Below are 18,876 nucleotides of genomic sequence, written 5' to 3' on the forward strand. Positions count from 1 at the left end.
TGCATCTAATATCAATTTAATATAATTTAATTTGCAATAGCTAGTATTCAAATGAAAATTTGAAAGATTAGAAATCTAAAACTTGTTTGGAGCTGCAATTCAAACCGTGTTATTCCTAAATTTTAAATTATATATATATATATATCATTTTGATGTGCTGATATAAAAAGTAATTTTGATGTATTTTCGAGTAAAAAAACCCATTTTAAAAAGAAAACGTGACCATTTTTTGACACAACCTCTAAATAAGATAAGAAGTATAGCACTATAAATTATTGTGTTTGAGTCGACCTCTGAGCTATTGAGTAAATATATATTTATCATTTTTTTTATTTAAACAAATAAAGTTTTATTTAAAAAAAACAATTTTTATTTTGATCTAATTATTTTTGGATTGAGCTTGGTCAGATCAATTGTATCGAGGATCAACTCACCATATCATTTAATTTAGTTTAGTCAATATTAAAACTGGTTTAGATTAAAACTTGATTTAAATCAGATTTTAAATTATGAATTTATCAATCAACCTACTAAGTTAGGCCAACTTTAATAATAATGATTAGAAAATTAGATTAAAAAAAATTAATAAAATACAACAAAAGTTGTAAAAAAAAAATGAGCATAATTATTTAACATTTGGCTTGCAAAATATTTATTCGAAACCGTTTATTAAGAAACAAAATAAATGACATTATAAGATATACAAAATTGAATTAAAATTAGAAAATGTCGTCCCATTAATGTTAAATTGAAATTACATGTATACCCTTGTCATTTTTTATTTTCCCTTCTCAAGCCTTTTCAACATTCGGACATGTTCGCCTTCAACTTTTTGTCTTAATTGTATGGCTCGGGCTTCTGAGTTTTTGGCCTTTTGATGTGGTTTCTAGACTTTGAGATATGCAATAAGAGGAACTATCCAAGGTATATTTTCATTTATGAAAATATTACTAGGTAATTTTGATATATTATTTTACTATATAGTTATTATAACAATTTTACTATATGGTTATTAAGTAAAAACTTTTGATTATTGTTTTGAAATTAAAAAAATGTATGTCTTGTTTTAAAAAAATGAAAATTTACTTCAAAACTATTACAAATATAAATTTATTTAATATTGTTATCTTTTTAATTAAATATATTTTTATAATTTTTTATATCTTTTTTTAATTAAACACAATTATATAAATTATGCGCGGGTTCCACAAACTTATAAGTAGAATTTTTATGGATGTTTATTTATATTATATAAATTGTTAGGATTAATTAATAATTATTATTTCCATCAAAAAGAAAAATTAGTGATTATTACAATAAAAAAATTCAAAATTTTATGCTAAGAATATTTTATATTTAATAAAAAATAAAAAAAACTTTAACATTTTTTTAAATAAAAATAATTATAATATGATTAATTCAAGGGTTAAATATTAAGACGACGTGATTGACCTGGCTTCATTTGATTTTTCCCTTCCATAAACCCTTTTGAAAACCCAACTCAATAGAAAACGCAACCAATTCCCACTTTCTCTCTCACTTTCCCGAGAAACAATCGCCCAGTCCCTTCCAACAAAATGTCCTCTCGCCTCTCCTCCATCATCCGCCTCCGCTCCCACTTCCTCCACCGCATCCCCGCCACCACAACCACTACAACAGCCACCGCTCTCTTCCACAACTCCACCAAATCAAAACCCATAATCCTCACCTCCCTCTCGGATCTCCATTCTCTCTCCACTCTCCGCTTCTTCTCCACCTCCCGCCGCCACAGCCCCACCCGCCCCAAACCAGTTGACATCGGAGCTCGAGCCCGCCAACTCCAAAACCGTCGTCTCTGGACCTACGCCTTAACCTTCAGCTGCATAGCAGGTTTCATCGTTATAGTGCTTAACAACTTTCAAGATCAATTAGTCTTTTACGTAACACCAAGTGATGCGGTTGAGAAATTCAACAACAACCCATCAAAGAACAAGTTCCGATTAGGTGGTTTAGTCCTTGAAGGTAGCGTAGTTCATCCGTTATCAAGTCCTGAAATGGAATTCGTTGTCACTGATTTGATTACAGATATTTTAGTTAAGTATGAAGGGTCCTTGCCTGATTTGTTTCGAGAAGGACATTCTGTTGTTGTTGAAGGGTTTATGAAGGAATTGGATGATAAGGTGAGGAAGGAAGTTGGGTTGAAGAATGTTTCTGGGAAGGCGAGGAGTGGAGAGTGTTATTTTAAGGCGTTTGAGGTCTTGGCTAAGCATGATGAGAAGTATATGCCTCAAGAAGTTGCGGCCGCGATTGAGAGGAATAAGAAGTTGATCGAGGCTGGTGAAGTTGGGGAAGGTGGAGCTGAGAAGAAGAAGTGAAATCATGGGTATGATTCAATTTTTTTTTTTTTTGACCAATTCTATGATTTATACTTGTTTTTGGTAATGTAGTGTATTTGATCGGATGTTATCTGATATTTAGTGATAAGAATATATATGAAATGGGAGGAATTTAATTGGGAGCTATCAATACATTGCTCGGATCTATCTATGCATTGTTTTGAGGTGAGAGGATAGATAGCTATTGGATTTTGAGGGAGAGGGAATTTGAGCAATTGAGGCGGCAACTTTTGTAATTGCATATTGATTTATGAATAATCTTTCACTTTAATGCAATAATGAATAAACTCCATCAATGAATGAATGTGCTTGTGGATCGATGAGCGTGAATTGGTTTTCAATAATTATGCTAATGTTTCTGTTATGGATTTTTTTTCCCAATGTTTCGATATTTGATTTTTCTGTGGCATGTATGGCTGATAAAAGTTGAGCCCATGATTCCAGTCCATCTCGGATGGAACTCCTTCCTGATTTTAGAGTGGAATCATAGTTTTTCTGCTGAAAATTAGGGGAAATGAATAGGTTTCTTAGTTCATCATACAAACAATGACCAAACAACTCGACTACAATGACTGTTATTGAAGCTTCCTTTTTTGCATTCCCAAATTGTTTTTGCAAGTCATTTTATATATATATATATATATATATAAAATCTTAGTTAAATCATGCCATTATAGTTTTGCTTCTGCCTCACTGGAAGTTCAGGACATTCATAGATATGGTTTGCTGTATTTGGTTTAGAAACATATTACTGCAGTGGTTGCTGTTGAGTTTCTCATAGAGATGATGGTGTCAGTTTTTGTCCAGAAACCTGAATTTCAGATAGTTTCATCAGCAGGTTTTGAGATCAGTCATTAATTTGGGTTTGCAGATCATATACATGCTCATACCAGGAAACACAATTTGAAACTGGTATATTTGTTTCTTTATACCTAGGCTCAGAACAATGACATAAATGGTGGTATTGTTGGCAAGTTCAAGAGTGGGGAATATCACTCTTTTGTCAGCTTTGGCTTAGAATGATGAGAAGTATAATGTTTAATGATGAGGTTATGGCAGCTATTGAGGTTATGCTTAATGAGGTTATGGCTGCTATTGAGACTAGGCTTGCTGAGTCTACGAAGGAGACAAATCATTGATTGTTCATTGACGGGCATTGCTTGAAAGTTCAGATATTTAGTGGATCATGACTTTGTATAGAGGTGGTGCATAAGTAGTTTTCTTTGAATTTTGAAAAAAATGGTGTTATTTGATTAATGAGCATGGTTTTATTTGTTTTTCTTTCTCGCCAACTTGCTTGTCATCTATAGGTTGTGTTTGTTTAGTATCCGAAAATAGAAGGGACAAAAACATGTTGTTTTTGAAGACAATGACATAAATTAAATCTGTTTCTAGGATAGTTCTTGGAGTGAATTTATACTCTTTCAGAACAGTAAGGACAAGGGGACATGTCCTCTCTATCCTCACTGTGTCCATCTCTTCTATTTTGATATAGTAACCAAATGCTACCATATGGTACATGAGCATTAGGTTAACAGTGGGTAGTTGGAATCAAATTGATAGATATTCAGGTGAGGGAATTCATGTTGCCCTTGGGTGTTGTGGAGGAAGTTTGGTATGCAGTTTTCTCTGGATTTTCTGTATTCTTTCCTCGTGTACACTAACAGAGTGATTGGTAAACATCATTCAAGGAATGGTCATTGTATCATTACAATTGGCAGAACTTCAACGTTTCAACTGGGTGTAGTTGGTGAAAAAAATCCATTTTTCTAACCAAAATGATATCGCTTGAAGCTTTTTTTTAGCCTTGTACTCCGTGATCAAGGTCCGAGCCGGATCGATTCTGGGTCAGGTCTTATAACCATTACACGTCCAAAATATTTTACTAAGAAAGAAATATAAATAGCAAAGACATACTATATGAGGGTAAGTACAAATAAGCAGTGAAGTAGCGTATGTAAATAGCAAAGACAGATACCAGATGAAGTCACTCCTCACCTGTACAAATCCAGCCCCAGCATCCATCGCCCTGTGACGGGGCTACCCACCATATGTCCCACGGCGATGCATGATCAGAAAATGCCGATGAAGGTGCCATAATTTAAATGACAAAGAACACAGCCTTGGAACTGCTAACTTACTCCATGTTTCAAGTGAAGCAGTTGGTGTTTATTTTAGGTTTGCAATATTGAATAGCTGGTTTTTCCAGATTTATGTGCTTGTGATTATGGACATTGGATTATCAGATGTACATAGTTAAGGGAAATCCGCGTTGTTGCTATAAGTTACGGTACGAGAAATGGGAGTTAGATAGGCTATATTAGGTTAAAATTTTAGAGACATGAGATTTAAGACATTTTATTTTATGTTACTAAGCAATATCTAATTATAATAAAGAAGCTCAATGTCATAACCAAGCAATCTAAGTGCAATGTCTGTTAGGGGTTGGCATTGATTCAAATGGTCCGGTTTGGATAAAAAAATCAATGACTTTTTTATGACTCGAAATTCTAACTGTTCTGCAGGTAATCATGATTTCTTTTGATACGAGATACCTTAGCAGTGGTAGATTCAATCTTCAACATTAATGAAAAGGATCTTGCCTGTATAATATGTCTTTTAAAGTGGTTCCTCCATAATTTTGAGCTGAAATGAAGTCGGGGGTTAAGATCGAATCATGATTATAAGAAACAAGCAAATGTTGCTAAGCTGCTCCTTTCCCATTTTTGAAGAACTCTTTAATGAGCATTGTCAGCATCCACAAAAAAGACAGAAATTTGACAATTGACAATCTACCGTATACACTCTCCGTGTCAGATCAAGTTAAATTAGCCAATTAAGTCATCAGAATCTCGTGTTGCTAAACTGCTCCATTGCCATTTTTGTTGAGTTTCATGAGGCTCTTTGTCAACCAAATTGCTGTTTCTCTTGATGACACAGCTTCTTCGCTGAAGGGTCCTAGTACTCCTGATAGCTCCTCATACCTTTCCTGTCTTAGCAAATTTGCACAAATCTCCAGCAGTGATTCCAGTGCATCTGCCCTTTGCAGGCTCTGAGGATTCCATTCAATCTTTATTTCATCACCATGTAGGGAAGTCAGTGAACTGATCAATGAGATGTCACTAGGGGTTCTGTTCATTTCCTTTCGTCCAACATCATTTCCGCAAGGCGGTTTTGATGGTGTTGATTTCATTTCTGTTACTGCTGGGAGTTTGCAGAATTCGGGTTCCAATTCCATATCATGTCCAGTTTTGTCACCCATCGCGGATGCCGATGCCTTTTTGTAACCAGAAAGGCCAACATGGCCTGTTGAATCTTCAGACAGCTTTTCCTTTCTTTTGCAAATCCCAAGACTAGCATTTTTGAATTCCATGCTAGCTTGTCCAACTCCACAGAGCTTCTCTTGGACTGTTTGTGACTTCTTAGAAGCAATTTCTGGCTTCTCGTCTTCAGGGTGAGTCCTTGCAATACCTGCTGAAGAGGTTTCAGAGTTGGCACTTTCGGTTTGTTCTGCACTGTTGTACAAATCACTGGCTGCTACTTTTTGTTCAAAAGCATCCTGCTTAAAACATCTGCACCCCTTTGATGGACTTGCTTTCAAACCTACGTTATTCTTTTGAACACTAGACTTGTTAGGTAACCGGGTTCCTTTTGGTTTATCCAGGAAGCTGTATTCGGACTTTACAGGGAGGAACACGAGAGATAGATTTTGGCATTTAGCAAGATATGGCTGCAGATGGGGGTGCCTCAACAACTCTGCAGCCTAATTAGGACAACGCAAACATTAATGAGAATAACCTTTTGTAATAAGAGAAGAGAAGCAGCAAGGGCATCTCAGACTTACTGTTGGTCTATGTTCTGGGCTCTTCCTCAGCATGGTTTTGATTAACTGTTTTCTGCAGATAAGAAGCTAATCCCTCAGTTGTATTTTCCTTGATATAGTGCATATGCATTAAGAGGTTACAGAGAGTATGACTTACAATGTGGAGGAATAGGCAGCTGGGAGTGGAGAAATGGAGGAACGATTTATCTTATTAATCAGTCCAGCCATATCCTGTGCATAAACATAGTAAAAGTTATTGACCATGTATCAGAAAAAGTAAGTCTAATGTTTGTCCGAACAAGGTCATGTGACGCATACATGAGCTCTAAATGCAGGTTGATGTGCAGCTATCTCAAACATACAGCAACCTGTAAAATCATAGAAAATGTGATCTCAAGAGATTATGCTACCAGGTTGGAAAATTTAACAAATGTGTCAGCAGGATTTTCATTACCTAGAGACCAAATGTCCGATTTGTAGCCATAAGGTATGTCTGCAAGAAGTTCAGGACACATATAGTTGGGAGTGCCTACAATCTACAGAAATAACAAGCTGTATTAGTCAGCTGTCAGCATTTCCCAGGAAAGTTCAGATAAACAAATGATCCTCTTTGTTATGCCACCAATGGCAGAACTAGCAATACATAGGAGCTTGGCACAATCGGACCAGATCGATAATTGAACCATTACCGTGGATGCAAGATCCTCCTTGTTCAACAATTTTGCAAGTCCAAAGTCACCTGGACATGTACTGTGAGATAATACAGTTTCTGTGCAATTGAAACAAATAAAATGTTAAAAGAGTTCTGAGTAATTGCATCCTGACCTAGCTGGATGTTGCCATCTTTCGTCAGGAATATGTTAGAGCACTGGCATTGGAGAGTGGATTCATATCAGAATGATGTTACGAACAAGTTTTTTCAAATGAAAATTGCTACTGAAACATACTTTTAAATCTCTGTGAAGGACACGATTGGAGTGGAGGTAGTCCACAGCAAGCAACAACTGTGTCAGCCATTTGCAGAGTTTCTGGAGTAGAGTTGGAAAATAATTTGAATTAGATGGAAAACTAGCACGAGAAAGAAAATTGTCACAAAGGACTTTAGTTTCTTGCAGATATTCCACGTGTTCTTTACCTCTTCAGGAAGATACGTCCCTCTAGCTTTCTTTATCTTCTGAGCCCTGTAGCAACAATATCAGGTTAAGCATAGAAGGTAAGGATATAGGTTTCCATAAGTAGGAAATTCACAAAATTGAGTCTGGTTCAAGCATTGAATAAAAAATCAACATGCATGGCAAGGCAGTAGCTACTACTGCATGGATCTCTGTCGTCCACACTGTGCACAGATGGTGGGGATCTGTGCAACCACGCAGTCGCAACCGCACCTAGCAAAACCCTATTGGCAATGTGTGTTTCAGTACACACTTTGAAATATCTAGGATCTTACATGCCAATTCAAGATTGAACTCAAATTTTTATACTAAAGTAACTTACATGTCTCCTCCCGCACAGTAACTTGTCACGATGCATGCATAGGATTCCTGTAAAACATAGGCAGAGAGTAATGATACTATTTTTGGTACTTGGGAGGGATGATTTGCTCAATAAATTTTCCTTCTTCTGTTTCCTTCCCCCCTCAATTGTGAGGTAAAACCAGTGTAAACAATAGCAGATTGCTAAAGGGGTACCTTTTCCACCCATGAATCTTTGTACTCCACAATATAGGGATTATTCAGCTTCGATATCAAATTCATCTGCATCATATACCATCAGTAACCAAGTTATATTCCTCAGTGCAATGCATGAAAAGATAGCAGAGTTGAGTAAATGGTGAATTGAGCAGTTTTCTGGAGGCTGATGATAACCTCTTGATATGCTGTTTGCTTGAATTTTTCTGTTTGTTTAGCCAAACGAATCTTCTTCAATACATACCTACAGAATACAGGTAGATTTCATTTAACAGTGTACTGTAACCAAACATAGTTAATGAAGGAAATGGATTATGGATCCATGTCACCCATGATGGATCAACATGGATCATGATCCCATGTAATGGAAAGGGGGGGAGGGAAGTTATCTTCAACACAAACTGAACATTAGAGTTGCATTTGGTTAGTGTTCTAATATAAAAAAGACATACAAAAGGGATAAAAACATATTTAGCTGGAGGGACAGAGACAGATAGATAGATAAAATAAATTAGTCTATGAGGTACAGAAGAACATGTTTTTATGTCCTCACTGTTTCTGTTTTTTTTATTTGGAGATAGTAACCAAACACTATTTATATAATTCAAACAAAAATTCTATAACTTGAGAAGAAGAGAGAGAATAAAAGTGTTCGTAAACTTTTCTAAGGAATTTCGCATTCAAGTAGGAAAACCAAAAACTCCTCCATACTCTGAAAGGTATCGAACGTTGCAATTCAAATATATTCAGTATGTGAATATCGATTATGATTCGTGCCCTGCTTAGACTAGTGTTCGAAGTTCCATGAGACATTTCACATGAAAATAGATTTTGATCCACATATTAGTTTTTCCAACAATAATTTTCTGACAGTAAATCTTCCAAGATAACTTGGCAAAGCTGGATCATTTGCCATGTCAGATTTCTCAAAACAGCTTTATACGGCAAAAGCATGTTTATTCTGTAACAATTAGAGCAGGAGGAAATACATGAAATATGTGGGCCTAATCACACTTAATAAACAAGTGACTGATCCTTTCAATTATCTCTCTAAGGGCAGAGCTAAGAACTTTATCTGCCATTAACTAACCCTCGCAAGGCATCCACATTAACATCCAGCTCTTCAGTTTTCACAGAAAAGCTGCATAATATTAAGAAAAAAATGATCAATTTTAGTCCCTTGTATCCTTCCCAAGTATCTTCTTCTTCTCTCCTTTTTATTTCTGTTTCTTAGTGGAGCAAGACAGGACTCAAATTGAGCCCATCAGGCTACCCCTTTCCTTAACTTGCAGGGGGGAGTTCTCTTCTAGTGACCCCTCTTTTTGAAGCGCGAAGAGAAACAAACATAATACCTGAGGAAATTTAACTGCAAGGAAGATTTGGCAGAGAAACTCCTTACCTTTTATTCTCAAATTTATGAAGAACAAGAAATGCAGCTCCAAAAGTTCCTCTTCCAATTTGCTCTATAACTCCATAATCATCCATCTTTGATACCATTTCTTTGTTCTTAGTCTCCATGACCAACTTCAATGCTGAGCAAAGCAACACAACTTTAAGCTATATATCCAATTATCCACTGGCCTCTCCAGCCTGTGCACCTCATTGACTGCTACATGTCAAGCAAGCCAGAACATTAAATGGCTACAAGCACCATTAAACTGAATTCAAGACCACAACAGAAACATTAACTGTTTGCAGAGGACAATGTCACGGTATAAGCTGTGTGGTTCAGAGATCACAAAACAAGAATCATGCTACAACCATGAAGACAGTGCTATAAATTCTGCATTTACACCACACAGAACTGCTCAAGAATTACCCCATAAAGAGTTAAAAAAAAAAAACCCCCTTCTAAACAGAATCCTGACTTGTCATCTGAGCTCAAGAAAAATGTGCAAGGAAAGAAACTGAACATGTTGAATGTTAATTTTAAATTCAAAAGGAGGACCAAATTTGAGGCAAAAGTTTAGTTTCCAACCGTGACAGGTATGCCAACCACAGTTTTGAAATAGAAAAGAAAGCATAGCCTTACTTGCATTTTGGGACTCCCAGCATATCATTACTGCCATGAGTGGTTGGTGGGTCACTGTCCTATCAACTAAAGGTTTATTCTATAAATCAAACATCTTTTGACAAACTTAAAAATGTGTCTGAGTACATAGATAGCCTCAACAGATTTTTATATCATTTTTATACCCAATTATTAAACTCGGCTCTTTCAGGTCAGTTTGGAACCTGACTGATTCACACCTTGATCGAGGTTAGGTGTTCAAATAAAATCAACTAAGAGCTGATCGAGTTGACCTGATAAGTTAATATTTAACATGATCAAAACCCAGTAAAAAATTAAATTTTTTTATAATTTTTTTAAGTTAAAACAATATCATTTTGACTTTAAAAAATTAAACTCGAGTTAATTTATCCGATTTATAACTCGAATCGAGTTTAATTACTGTAATTTTATATCTTAATATATTTTCAACCAACCCTTTTCATCCGCATTTGATTATGGAGGCCTTTCAAATCATACTTTTTTTCTTGAAAATGAAATTTGTTTTTGTAAGAAATGTTATAATAAGTACTCTACCGGAAGTTCTAATTGAGGAATCAAGATGGACACAAAAATTTGTTTGAGGATAAAATTGTTACTGATCCAAAATTTAGGGGGCATTTTTTTGGTTTGTCCAAGTTTTTTCTTCTTATCTGGGCTACAACAGGATGCCTAGGCTGTTGTTTTTTCTTCCCTCCATGGCTGCATTATCTACACTGTTTTGTAGGTTTTAATGAGCTGAAAAGTCTCTCTTGTACCCATGCATTTTGACATCAATTCAATCTTGTTAATTCTTCATAGTTCATCCATGTGGTAGGGCCATAGCTTTTTGTACCCATGCTTGGATTCACACGCCACACCTCCAGGAATTCTTCCCATAATGGTCAATCAAGCAGCTGAAATAATAATAATAATTAAAAAAAATATAGACTTTGAATTTTGAGTTTTTATAATAATTTATTGGTGTATGCTATCAGTGTAAGTTCATTTTAATTATTCTTCATTTAACCTGATTCGGTAACCATAGGCTATAAAATTTAATTTATGAATAGTGCGGGTTAACTCGTAATCAAATTTTTTAAAAAATTAAAAAAAATAGGATCATACTTGGTTAAATTTTTTACATTGTTTTTATAAAATCTGATTTGGTTGAGGTTTAAAATCGATGGTTGAGTTTCATAAATAAGATTTTAATAGCAATAAAACAAGAACCATTGAACTGGGATTAAAAGAAACCTTTAGTGGTATTATTTGTTTGCTGAAAAGTGTTAATTATTCTCCTGATTTATTTATATTTGACTACATTGTAAAAATATGGTCAAGGTTCACTTCCAGTTAAAAAAAAAAATAAGCTTTAGGTGGAAGAAAGTGTTTTTTAATTTTTTTAAGCCAACTTATTAAATAGGGCTTAACAACTACATGTTGAAAAGTATGATTAATTTTTAAAATATTTTTTACTTAAAAATATATTAAAATAATTTTTTTATTTTTAATATCAGCACATCAAAATAATTTTAAAACACCAAAAATAATTAATTTAAAATAAAAAAATAAAAAAAATCAATTTTTTGAAAAATTACTTTTAACAAGAACTAAAAAGAAGAAGAAGAAGATAGATTAAGCCTTGGGTCCTAAATTTTACAGATCAACTTATCATAGATTTAACAACTATTTAGTGAAAAAGAAAGGAAGAGAAGTATGAAAAACCAAAGATTAAGACAACGGGAAAGGAAAGATCTTTCTCTCACACGAACACCTAACACCCATTGCCCCCAATAAAGAAGAGTAAGAGTGTATATTTAGGATTATGATAGTTTTTATAGTTGTAGTTAAAATTATGTTTTAAAAAATATTTTTAATTATAGTTTTAAAAAATATGTTTATTGGTTAAAATTGTTATTAGATAGATTTTTATATGTAAAATAAATAAAAAAAAACCAAGTTTTCATGAATAAGAAATAAATTATTTTAACTTCTACAAAATCAAAATTTAAAATACAATTATATAATGTATAAAAAATAGAAATTATTTAACTAATCAAAAGCTTTTTGTCTACAATTAAATAAAAGAACTATTGTAAATCCAAAAATTGTCGGCAATGGAGTTAAGAAGCAGCCTAGTTTACACTTTGATAAAGCATAATTTTGGCCATGACAAGAGGCCCGCGTGCATCTCAAACATCCGCCGCCGTGCACTCCATTGGAAGCCAACAACAAAAGGCACTCGTAAGGAGGAAAAATCTCTTGCCTTCGAAAATCAACTTTGCTTGTGTGGTCTTGTGGTAAAGTGTTGCTGGTCCGACTTTGCTTGTGTTTATCCTCCCGCTTTATCCATAAAATAAAATATAAAGAAATTAAAAAAATAAAAAAATAGCATAAATTAAAATAGTGGATAAAGTTTTTCCATTAAAGTGATAGCTTTAAAATATTGTCTTCAACCCAATTATGGAAGGTTGAAATTTTTTTAATTGAAATACATGTAAATTAACTTGAATATCCCATGTAAATAAAAAAAAAATTGAAAGTAAAAAATCACTGAAAACACATCCTAATAATTAAAAATTCGTACCTGAGATTGTGAAGGGAGCATGATTTAGAAATATTAAAGAACTAGTTTAGTCAAAATTCAATAAGTTTTGCAATATTTATTTTTTTTAAAAAATAATAATAATCATAAGGTCAATCGAATATATCAAGCTAACTTGTTATGGTTACATACATGTTATTATTGACTCATTCACCCTTTCATGCCTATTGCTTAATAAAGAAAAAGAAATTAAAAAAGAATCCTACCTTTACCAACTATCAATTAATATTGCATAAACACTTACCTAATTTCCATGATAAAATTATTAAATTAGATCTAACAAATAACCTAGATAGCAGGTTGTGTTACTCCATTTTTTTAATTTTTTAAATTTAAAATAATATTATTTTGAAAAAATATTTTTTAAAAAATCAATTTAAATTTTGATTGAGTCAATAAATTAAGAATTCACTTATTAAACCACTTAAATTTGATCAATCAACTCCCACATAATTATTTGAAAATTATCCGAAATCAAGTCTTGAGTTAACAATATTCTAGATCAACTCCCACATATATGAAAAGATTATCAATCAAATACATAAATCTTGAAACCTAATTTTGGATAAGTAAATTAATAATAACTCTATAAATTAAATATTTTAAATTGTAATTAAATCTTTTTATCGTTAATGCACCAATCCCAATATGAATATGAGTTTAGTAATGGCATAAAAAGTATCTTCAAAAAATGGCAAAGCTGGTGATTTTTTACCATGGGAATATGGAATGTCACATTATGGATGGATTAGGGGACACAACAGCAACGACATGTCATTTTCAAGCATGTCATGTCGTCTGAGCATCCAAGGTGGCACGTCAGCACATTCCTGCCCTGTATAGCAACAGGCAGGTGGAGTTAACATGTCTCGTTTCTAAAATGGCAAAAGCCGTTAACTAGCAAGCATCATGAGGACAAAAAAGGAAATCTAAAAAGGTACACGCGTATCCAGTAGAATACCAACACGTATACCCCATCAATAAAGATGGCTCGGTTGGCTGGCAGAAAGAGAAATCTTTTTTATTTATTTTTGGTATTTTAAAGGGTAAATCACATGTTAGTCCTTATATATTTATACTTATTTCATGTCAATCTATATAGTTTATATTTTTTCTTTTTTAGAAAGTTTCTACGAATCCGGCATCATAGATCATAGATGGCTAAAAAAGAAAATTATTGAAGTCTCCTAATTTCAAACCTTCTTTATCTCTTATTTATTTATTTATTAGATAACTTTCATATCTTTTTTAATATTCAGAAAAATTTATAATACTTGTAACTACCAATAATTATTTAATATGATAGATATACACACATGTAATATTTTTTTATCTAAATATTTTATAATTTAGTATCAATTCTAATTTTCATAGTGGAGGAATTTAATAAAAAAAAAATATGTTTACACACCACATGAGATTATATTTTTTTAATTAATGGGGTCTTTGATATTATTTTAATGTCAAATGATTATTTATTAAAAAAAAAACTCCAAAAACTTCAAAAATCTCTTCATAATTAAATGCTATTCGCTATTTAATGCAAGACCATGCTGAAATTTTTAAAACATTTAATGTGATTTATAATATATTTCATGAATGAATTGATACAAATGTTATATGAATTAAATATTTGTTGAGATAAATATAGCTATTTGTAATTAGTGTGGAATCCAAAGAGATTTATTAAGATATAATACGAGACAAGGTCATTAACTTGGTTTCCTTTTATGGTTTTTTCTCTATTTCCATTTCCAATATATTTTTACTTTATATGATTTCTTTCTTTAAATTATAGTAATTACTCATAATATGGGATTGAAAATAAAACAATCTCAAACTATATAAATTAAAGTGAAATAATTATATGGTTCTTTAGGGACTGAAATATAGTTTACCCTTTCAAAAATCAAAGACAAATTATTGAGTAGGAGACCATCAAAATTATAAAAATAAAAAGAAAATTCCAAAAGAAGAAGAGAAAACTCAAACGAAAAACTCTCTGTCTGTCTCTCTCCCCCTGCTCTCTGACTGGCTTGGCTCTCTCTCTCTCCTCCCCTCTCTCTCTTCTGGGTGATCTGGTCCATTTCTTACAAGGTTATGATTTTTTTCTCTGTTTTTAGTGTTTTAATGGATTTTTCGCCTTTTTATTTATTTATTTATTTGTTTGTTTGGTTTCATTTGATAAAAGCAGGGATTTTTTATGCAGTTTTGAGCTAAGATCGGCTCAAAAGGAACCATTTATTGTCTAACCAGGTTAGTCTCTACACCTGATATGCGTACATCATGCACGTGAGGTGTTTATGAGCATGTATATGCATATATTGTTGCTGGTAGTTTTTGATTTTTTTTTTACAATTGTAGGATTATGGACATGAGTGTTTTTATGGGTTCTGGTTTGGTTTTGGCACGACGAAGGAAAAAGATAAAAAATTTAAGGTCTTTGGGGGGGGGCGGGGTCTGGGATTTTGCTTTTGGTTTCTAGTTTTGCTATTTTGGTTTGGTTTTTTGTTTTTAGTTTTGGTTGATACTATTGGTGTGGTTGAGGATTTTTTTAAAGAATATGAATGTTAAGGTCTTTGTTGCTGTTTCGTCGCTTGTGATATGTATGTTGTTGACTTTTGATGGTTTTTGTTATTCAATTTTACCATGTCTACTTATGTAAAGAAATGTTTTGAGATTCATTTCCAGTTGGTTGAGTTGTCTTCAGTTAAAACCTCAACTGGTTTTGTGTGCATATAGAGGTAAACATGAAAGAATGTGAAGAAGATTGGTATAATCATCTCTAGAAAGATATTTTCAGGCTGAGTGTGAGACAAAATAAATTATTTTTTTGTGTGCATATAGAGGTTAACATGAAAGGAGTTTACTTCCTTATAATGATTGTGATTTGTGAAATCAGGCTAAACAAAGAATCATCATGAAGCTATATCTACGAGCTTGATTTACCTCAATAGGATTCATTCTTAATTGGGATAGAAACATAGATAGATCCCTTTTCTCTTTCTTCAATTCCACCATCCTGGTACATGGTACTCTGATCATCAGGCATCCTGTTCTTCTTTATTATCTTCCTGAATGGTTTGTTCAACACCAATTACAATTCCACCTCCCCCAAATACTCAAACTTTTAATTGTATTGACATCCCATGGTCTTCTTTAGAAATATCTTTATATATGCTGTCCAAATCCCACTTGTATAGCTAACATTTTTGTCTACTCTCATGGGCTGGTTAGATTACAAGATGTCTTCAGTAAACTCCTTGCTAAACTGCCTTCTCCACCATTACATGATCTTGTCCGCCATGACAAGTTGTTCTGATCTTCATTCTAGATAAACCAAGCTTGACTTGTATCTCAGCTTGTAAGGTCTTAATATCCTCTGGAATGTTCCCTTCTCTTTATCTAGCTCTTTGGACATTGAAGTATATAGCTCTCCCTGTGTGGCTATCTTTCTGAATTGAAAGATGTAGCTCTATGTCGATACCGCATGAATTGTGAGACCTTGTAGATATTACAATTATCATCTAAGGTTAGCACTTGCTTCATAATTTCTTGTTTCCTGACTCTTTTTCCATCATATTAAATGACTTAGTTCCCTTGATGTTTCTTTGCCTACTTGTATCCTCAAATTTTCCAACCCTTTCTTATGTCCTCAACTTTTCCTTACCTTGCTTATGCTGCCTTATGCTTTCTTTCTCCTCTCCTATTGTCTTCGAAGCCTCAACAATAACTGCCATGATTGATCTCATTGTTTTTCCTTGTGCACATCATATAAATCTTGTGTGTTTCATCATTACCACATCAAAGCAGCTTAATATACTTAATTGTGCAAGTTAGAACCTGCCTAAGGTTCACAGAAGGCACATGTTTCCTCGTCGTTTTCTCTCAAGAATCCTAGTTTTTTGGAAGGGGGTGGGTGGTTATACATGAAACTCTTGTTTTCAAGGAATCTATGTATTTGCTTGGAACTCTTTTGAAATTTTGTGCTCTTTTGAAATTTTGTTTTGGGTACACTCAACTTTTCTTTTTTTTTTGAAATTACTGTCAGAGCTTTTGTTCTGGCAAGAGAGGTTATAATACATTTGACTGGGCAGATTGTTGTATGGATAACTTTTCTTTTGCATTTACCTGGTGCTTGAATATGCATTCTTAACCACTGCTATGATAGATTGAAATCCTTTTTAATTTTCATCTTCTCTTGCTTATATTGATATTCTGGTGCGATGCAGGAGAAGCAAAAAATGGACCACGATGAGACAGGATGCCAGGCTCCTCCAGAACGTCCTATCTTGTGCATTAACAATTGTGGCTTCTTTGGAAGTGCAGCTACTATGAACATGTGTTCAAAGTGCCACAAGGATATGTTGTTAAAACAGGAGCAGACTAAGCTTGCTGCATCATCAATTGGAAGTATTGTGAATGGATCGTCAGGCAGCAATGTGAATGAACCTATTATTGCTGACACCATTAATGTCCAAATCAATGCAGTGGAGCGTAAGACCATCACTGTGCAGCCATCCTGTGCTTCAGTTTCAGGAGAGAGAGTTGAGGCAAAGCCGAAGGAGGGGCCAAGCCGGTGCACCTCTTGCAAGAAAAGAGTTGGTTTAACAGGGTTTAAGTGTCGATGTGGTGACCTCTTTTGTGCATCTCATCGCTACTCGGACAAACATGACTGCCCATTTGATTACCGAACTGCTGCCCGTGAAGCAATAGCAAAAGCCAACCCTGTTGTCAAGGCAGAGAAACTTGATAAAATCTGAAGATCTGATGGGATGAAGTTTCATGTTCTGAAATATGATGCACATTTTATCTTTGGGGCTTCTGAGTTGGCCGAGAGTTGTATCAGGTGCCCTTTTTTAATTGTCGTCTATGGGGAGAAGCAAGGCAGTTTAGGACATCTCCGCAGTATGAAAACTCCATATCTTATGATTGCCGAGAGTTTGTATGTTGGCCCCAATGTTTTAAGTCTTAATCTATGCTCTGGTTTGAAGGACTTTGTCATGGTCAAGTTTGTAATGTGTCATCCTGTTTCATATGGCATTTCTCTCTAGCAGTATCATAAAACATCCATGGACGCTCGTGTGTACCTTTGTAAATTTTAATTATGGCTTTCGTGGCATTACTAGCGTTCCTGAATCCCATTTATGGTGTGGCTGCTACTGGTATCTAATTTCAGATTTGCAGATGCTGTACCTAAATTTTATTACTTCTTCTTTGGAGGTTGGTTATCTTCATGGGCAATGATATGCTAATATGAGAAAGGTTATCAAGCCATAAAGACGGCTTTTCTTAATGGGGGCTGTGTTTCCTTCAATACTCGACAGGGGACTGATGAGTGATGGACCAGTTTTTCTGTGTTTTTCTTCGAAGCTTGTAGTGTAATCTCAGACGTGTGTGAATATTTAATCTTTATTTCGTTAATTTTAAACAGATCATTCATATTCAATTCTTACTTTACAAATCTTGTTGAAAATGGCATAGTTGCTAAAATCTTGTTTAGATTATTATTTAATTTAATTAGAAACTCCAATTTGATCAAAATCAACTCGAATTAAATTAAAATCGTGTTTTAAATTTCTTGAGCTAACCTTCTGGACATGCCAGGTTTAACCACTTTAAAAAAGAGGGGTGGATTTTTGAATGAGTGGATCCCATTATTTTACGAAGAATATTTGGAAAAGATTTAACATTATCCTACTAGATTTGTTTGTTACTTCGTTATCAAGTGGACCAACTTTTGCACAGGTCCCAGGAATGGAGAAAGATTCTATAGCAGCAGGATGCAGGTTGCTCAAGCATTGAGTTTAATACTTCAGTAAGAAGAGCATGCTCTGGTTTGCACTGAAATGATCTCAAAGACAAGCTACGGCCATTTTGTTTTTCCACCAAAAGCGTGATTGCAGAAGTGAACAAGAACTTGAAGCTTTTGGACATAATTTAGCTAAATCAACTCCACAGTGAAAGAGAGAATCTATATTCTAGTAAATCCAACCTAATTGATATTGATCTTAAAAGCTGCAGAAGATCAGGAGTGTTGCAAGGAGAAGATCAGCGGGGAGATTTCTACTTGAAGACCAATTCTTTAGGAATAAAATTCTGTTTTTATTCTTTTGGTTTTTTATTGGAAGTCTGCTATGTAATCAGCAGATTTGATTGTTTTTCTGTTAGACAAAAACTTAAAAGAGAGTTATGCAATGAATAAAATTATCTTCCACACAACTTGTCTTTCTTTTCCTTACGTTTGTTCAGCACCATCTGTTCATAGTCATCAACAAATTGGTATTAGAGCAAACTTTTCTTGAGGGACTTGTGAGCTGAGAGTGTCAAAGACACAAAACAAACCACAAATA

The 18,876-nt window shown here is 34.0% G+C and overlaps 3 protein-coding genes across 8 annotated transcripts; 2 read left to right on the forward strand and 1 right to left on the reverse strand.

The window, feature by feature from the left end:
* Positions 1–1,477: 1,477 nt before the first annotated feature.
* On the forward strand, positions 1,478–6,399 carry LOC118054334 (cytochrome c-type biogenesis protein CcmE homolog, mitochondrial). 3 transcript variants are annotated; one of them, XM_035065874.2, is made up of 2 exons: positions 1,478–2,362; positions 6,040–6,399. In XM_035065874.2, the coding sequence occupies exon 1, from the start codon at positions 1,578–1,580 to the stop codon at positions 2,352–2,354; it is 777 nt and encodes a 258-aa protein (XP_034921765.1). In that variant the 5' UTR covers positions 1,478–1,577; the 3' UTR covers positions 2,355–2,362; positions 6,040–6,399. The 3 variants fall into 3 exon arrangements, with proteins under 3 accessions (XP_034921765.1, XP_034921767.1, XP_034921766.1); XM_035065876.2 differs by lacking the exon at positions 6,040–6,399 and adding an exon at positions 3,247–3,662; XM_035065875.2 differs by lacking the exon at positions 6,040–6,399 and adding an exon at positions 3,312–3,662.
* On the reverse strand, positions 5,054–9,898 carry LOC118054333 (serine/threonine-protein kinase Nek6). Of its 2 annotated transcripts, none has more exons than XM_035065872.2 (13): positions 9,286–9,898; positions 8,064–8,130; positions 7,887–7,952; positions 7,693–7,739; positions 7,334–7,379; positions 7,146–7,226; positions 7,024–7,066; positions 6,888–6,937; positions 6,653–6,734; positions 6,517–6,566; positions 6,356–6,429; positions 6,220–6,271; positions 5,054–6,138 (listed from the first exon to the last, which is right to left on the reverse strand). In XM_035065872.2, exons 1-13 carry the CDS (start codon positions 9,402–9,404, stop codon positions 5,236–5,238), a joined length of 1,680 nt encoding a protein of 559 aa, XP_034921763.1. In that variant the 5' UTR covers positions 9,405–9,898; the 3' UTR covers positions 5,054–5,235. The 2 variants fall into 2 exon arrangements, with proteins under 2 accessions (XP_034921763.1, XP_034921764.1); XM_035065873.2 differs by lacking the exon at positions 9,286–9,898 and adding an exon at positions 7,512–7,594.
* Positions 9,899–14,465: 4,567 nt separating this feature from the next.
* Positions 14,466–17,645, forward strand: LOC118054335 (zinc finger A20 and AN1 domain-containing stress-associated protein 8). 3 transcript variants are annotated; one of them, XM_035065877.2, is made up of 3 exons: positions 14,466–14,620; positions 14,718–14,779; positions 16,756–17,645. In XM_035065877.2, the coding sequence occupies exon 3, from the start codon at positions 16,768–16,770 to the stop codon at positions 17,284–17,286; it is 519 nt and encodes a 172-aa protein (XP_034921768.1). In that variant the 5' UTR covers positions 14,466–14,620; positions 14,718–14,779; positions 16,756–16,767; the 3' UTR covers positions 17,287–17,645. The 3 variants fall into 3 exon arrangements, with proteins under 3 accessions (XP_034921768.1, XP_034921769.1, XP_073264270.1); XM_035065878.2 differs by having other exon boundaries at positions 14,481–14,620; positions 14,733–14,779; XM_073408169.1 differs by having other exon boundaries at positions 14,500–14,620; positions 14,715–14,779.
* The last annotated feature ends 1,231 nt before the right edge of the window (positions 17,646–18,876 follow it).

This window comes from Populus alba, chromosome 3 (assembly GCF_005239225.2).
Source record: "Populus alba chromosome 3, ASM523922v2, whole genome shotgun sequence".
NCBI classification, from domain to species: domain Eukaryota; kingdom Viridiplantae; phylum Streptophyta; class Magnoliopsida; order Malpighiales; family Salicaceae; genus Populus; species Populus alba.

Bases quoted from the DNA above. Each gene is read 5' to 3' on its own strand.
- LOC118054335 (XM_035065877.2), top strand. From the start codon at position 16,768: ATGGACCACGATGAGACAGGATGCCAGGCTCCTCCAGAACGTCCTATC.
- LOC118054334 (XM_035065874.2), top strand. From the start codon at position 1,578: ATGTCCTCTCGCCTCTCCTCCATCATCCGCCTCCGCTCCCACTTCCTC.
- LOC118054333 (XM_035065872.2), bottom strand. From the start codon at position 9,404: ATGGAGACTAAGAACAAAGAAATGGTATCAAAGATGGATGATTATGGA. The intron at 7,067-7,145 runs GTATGTTTCAGT...CTCCAATGCCAG, and splicing joins TCCTTCACAGAGATTTAAAA to TGCTCTAACATATTCCTGAC. The intron at 6,938-7,023 runs GTCAGGATGCAA...GTACATGTCCAG, and splicing joins AGATGGCAACATCCAGCTAG to GTGACTTTGGACTTGCAAAA.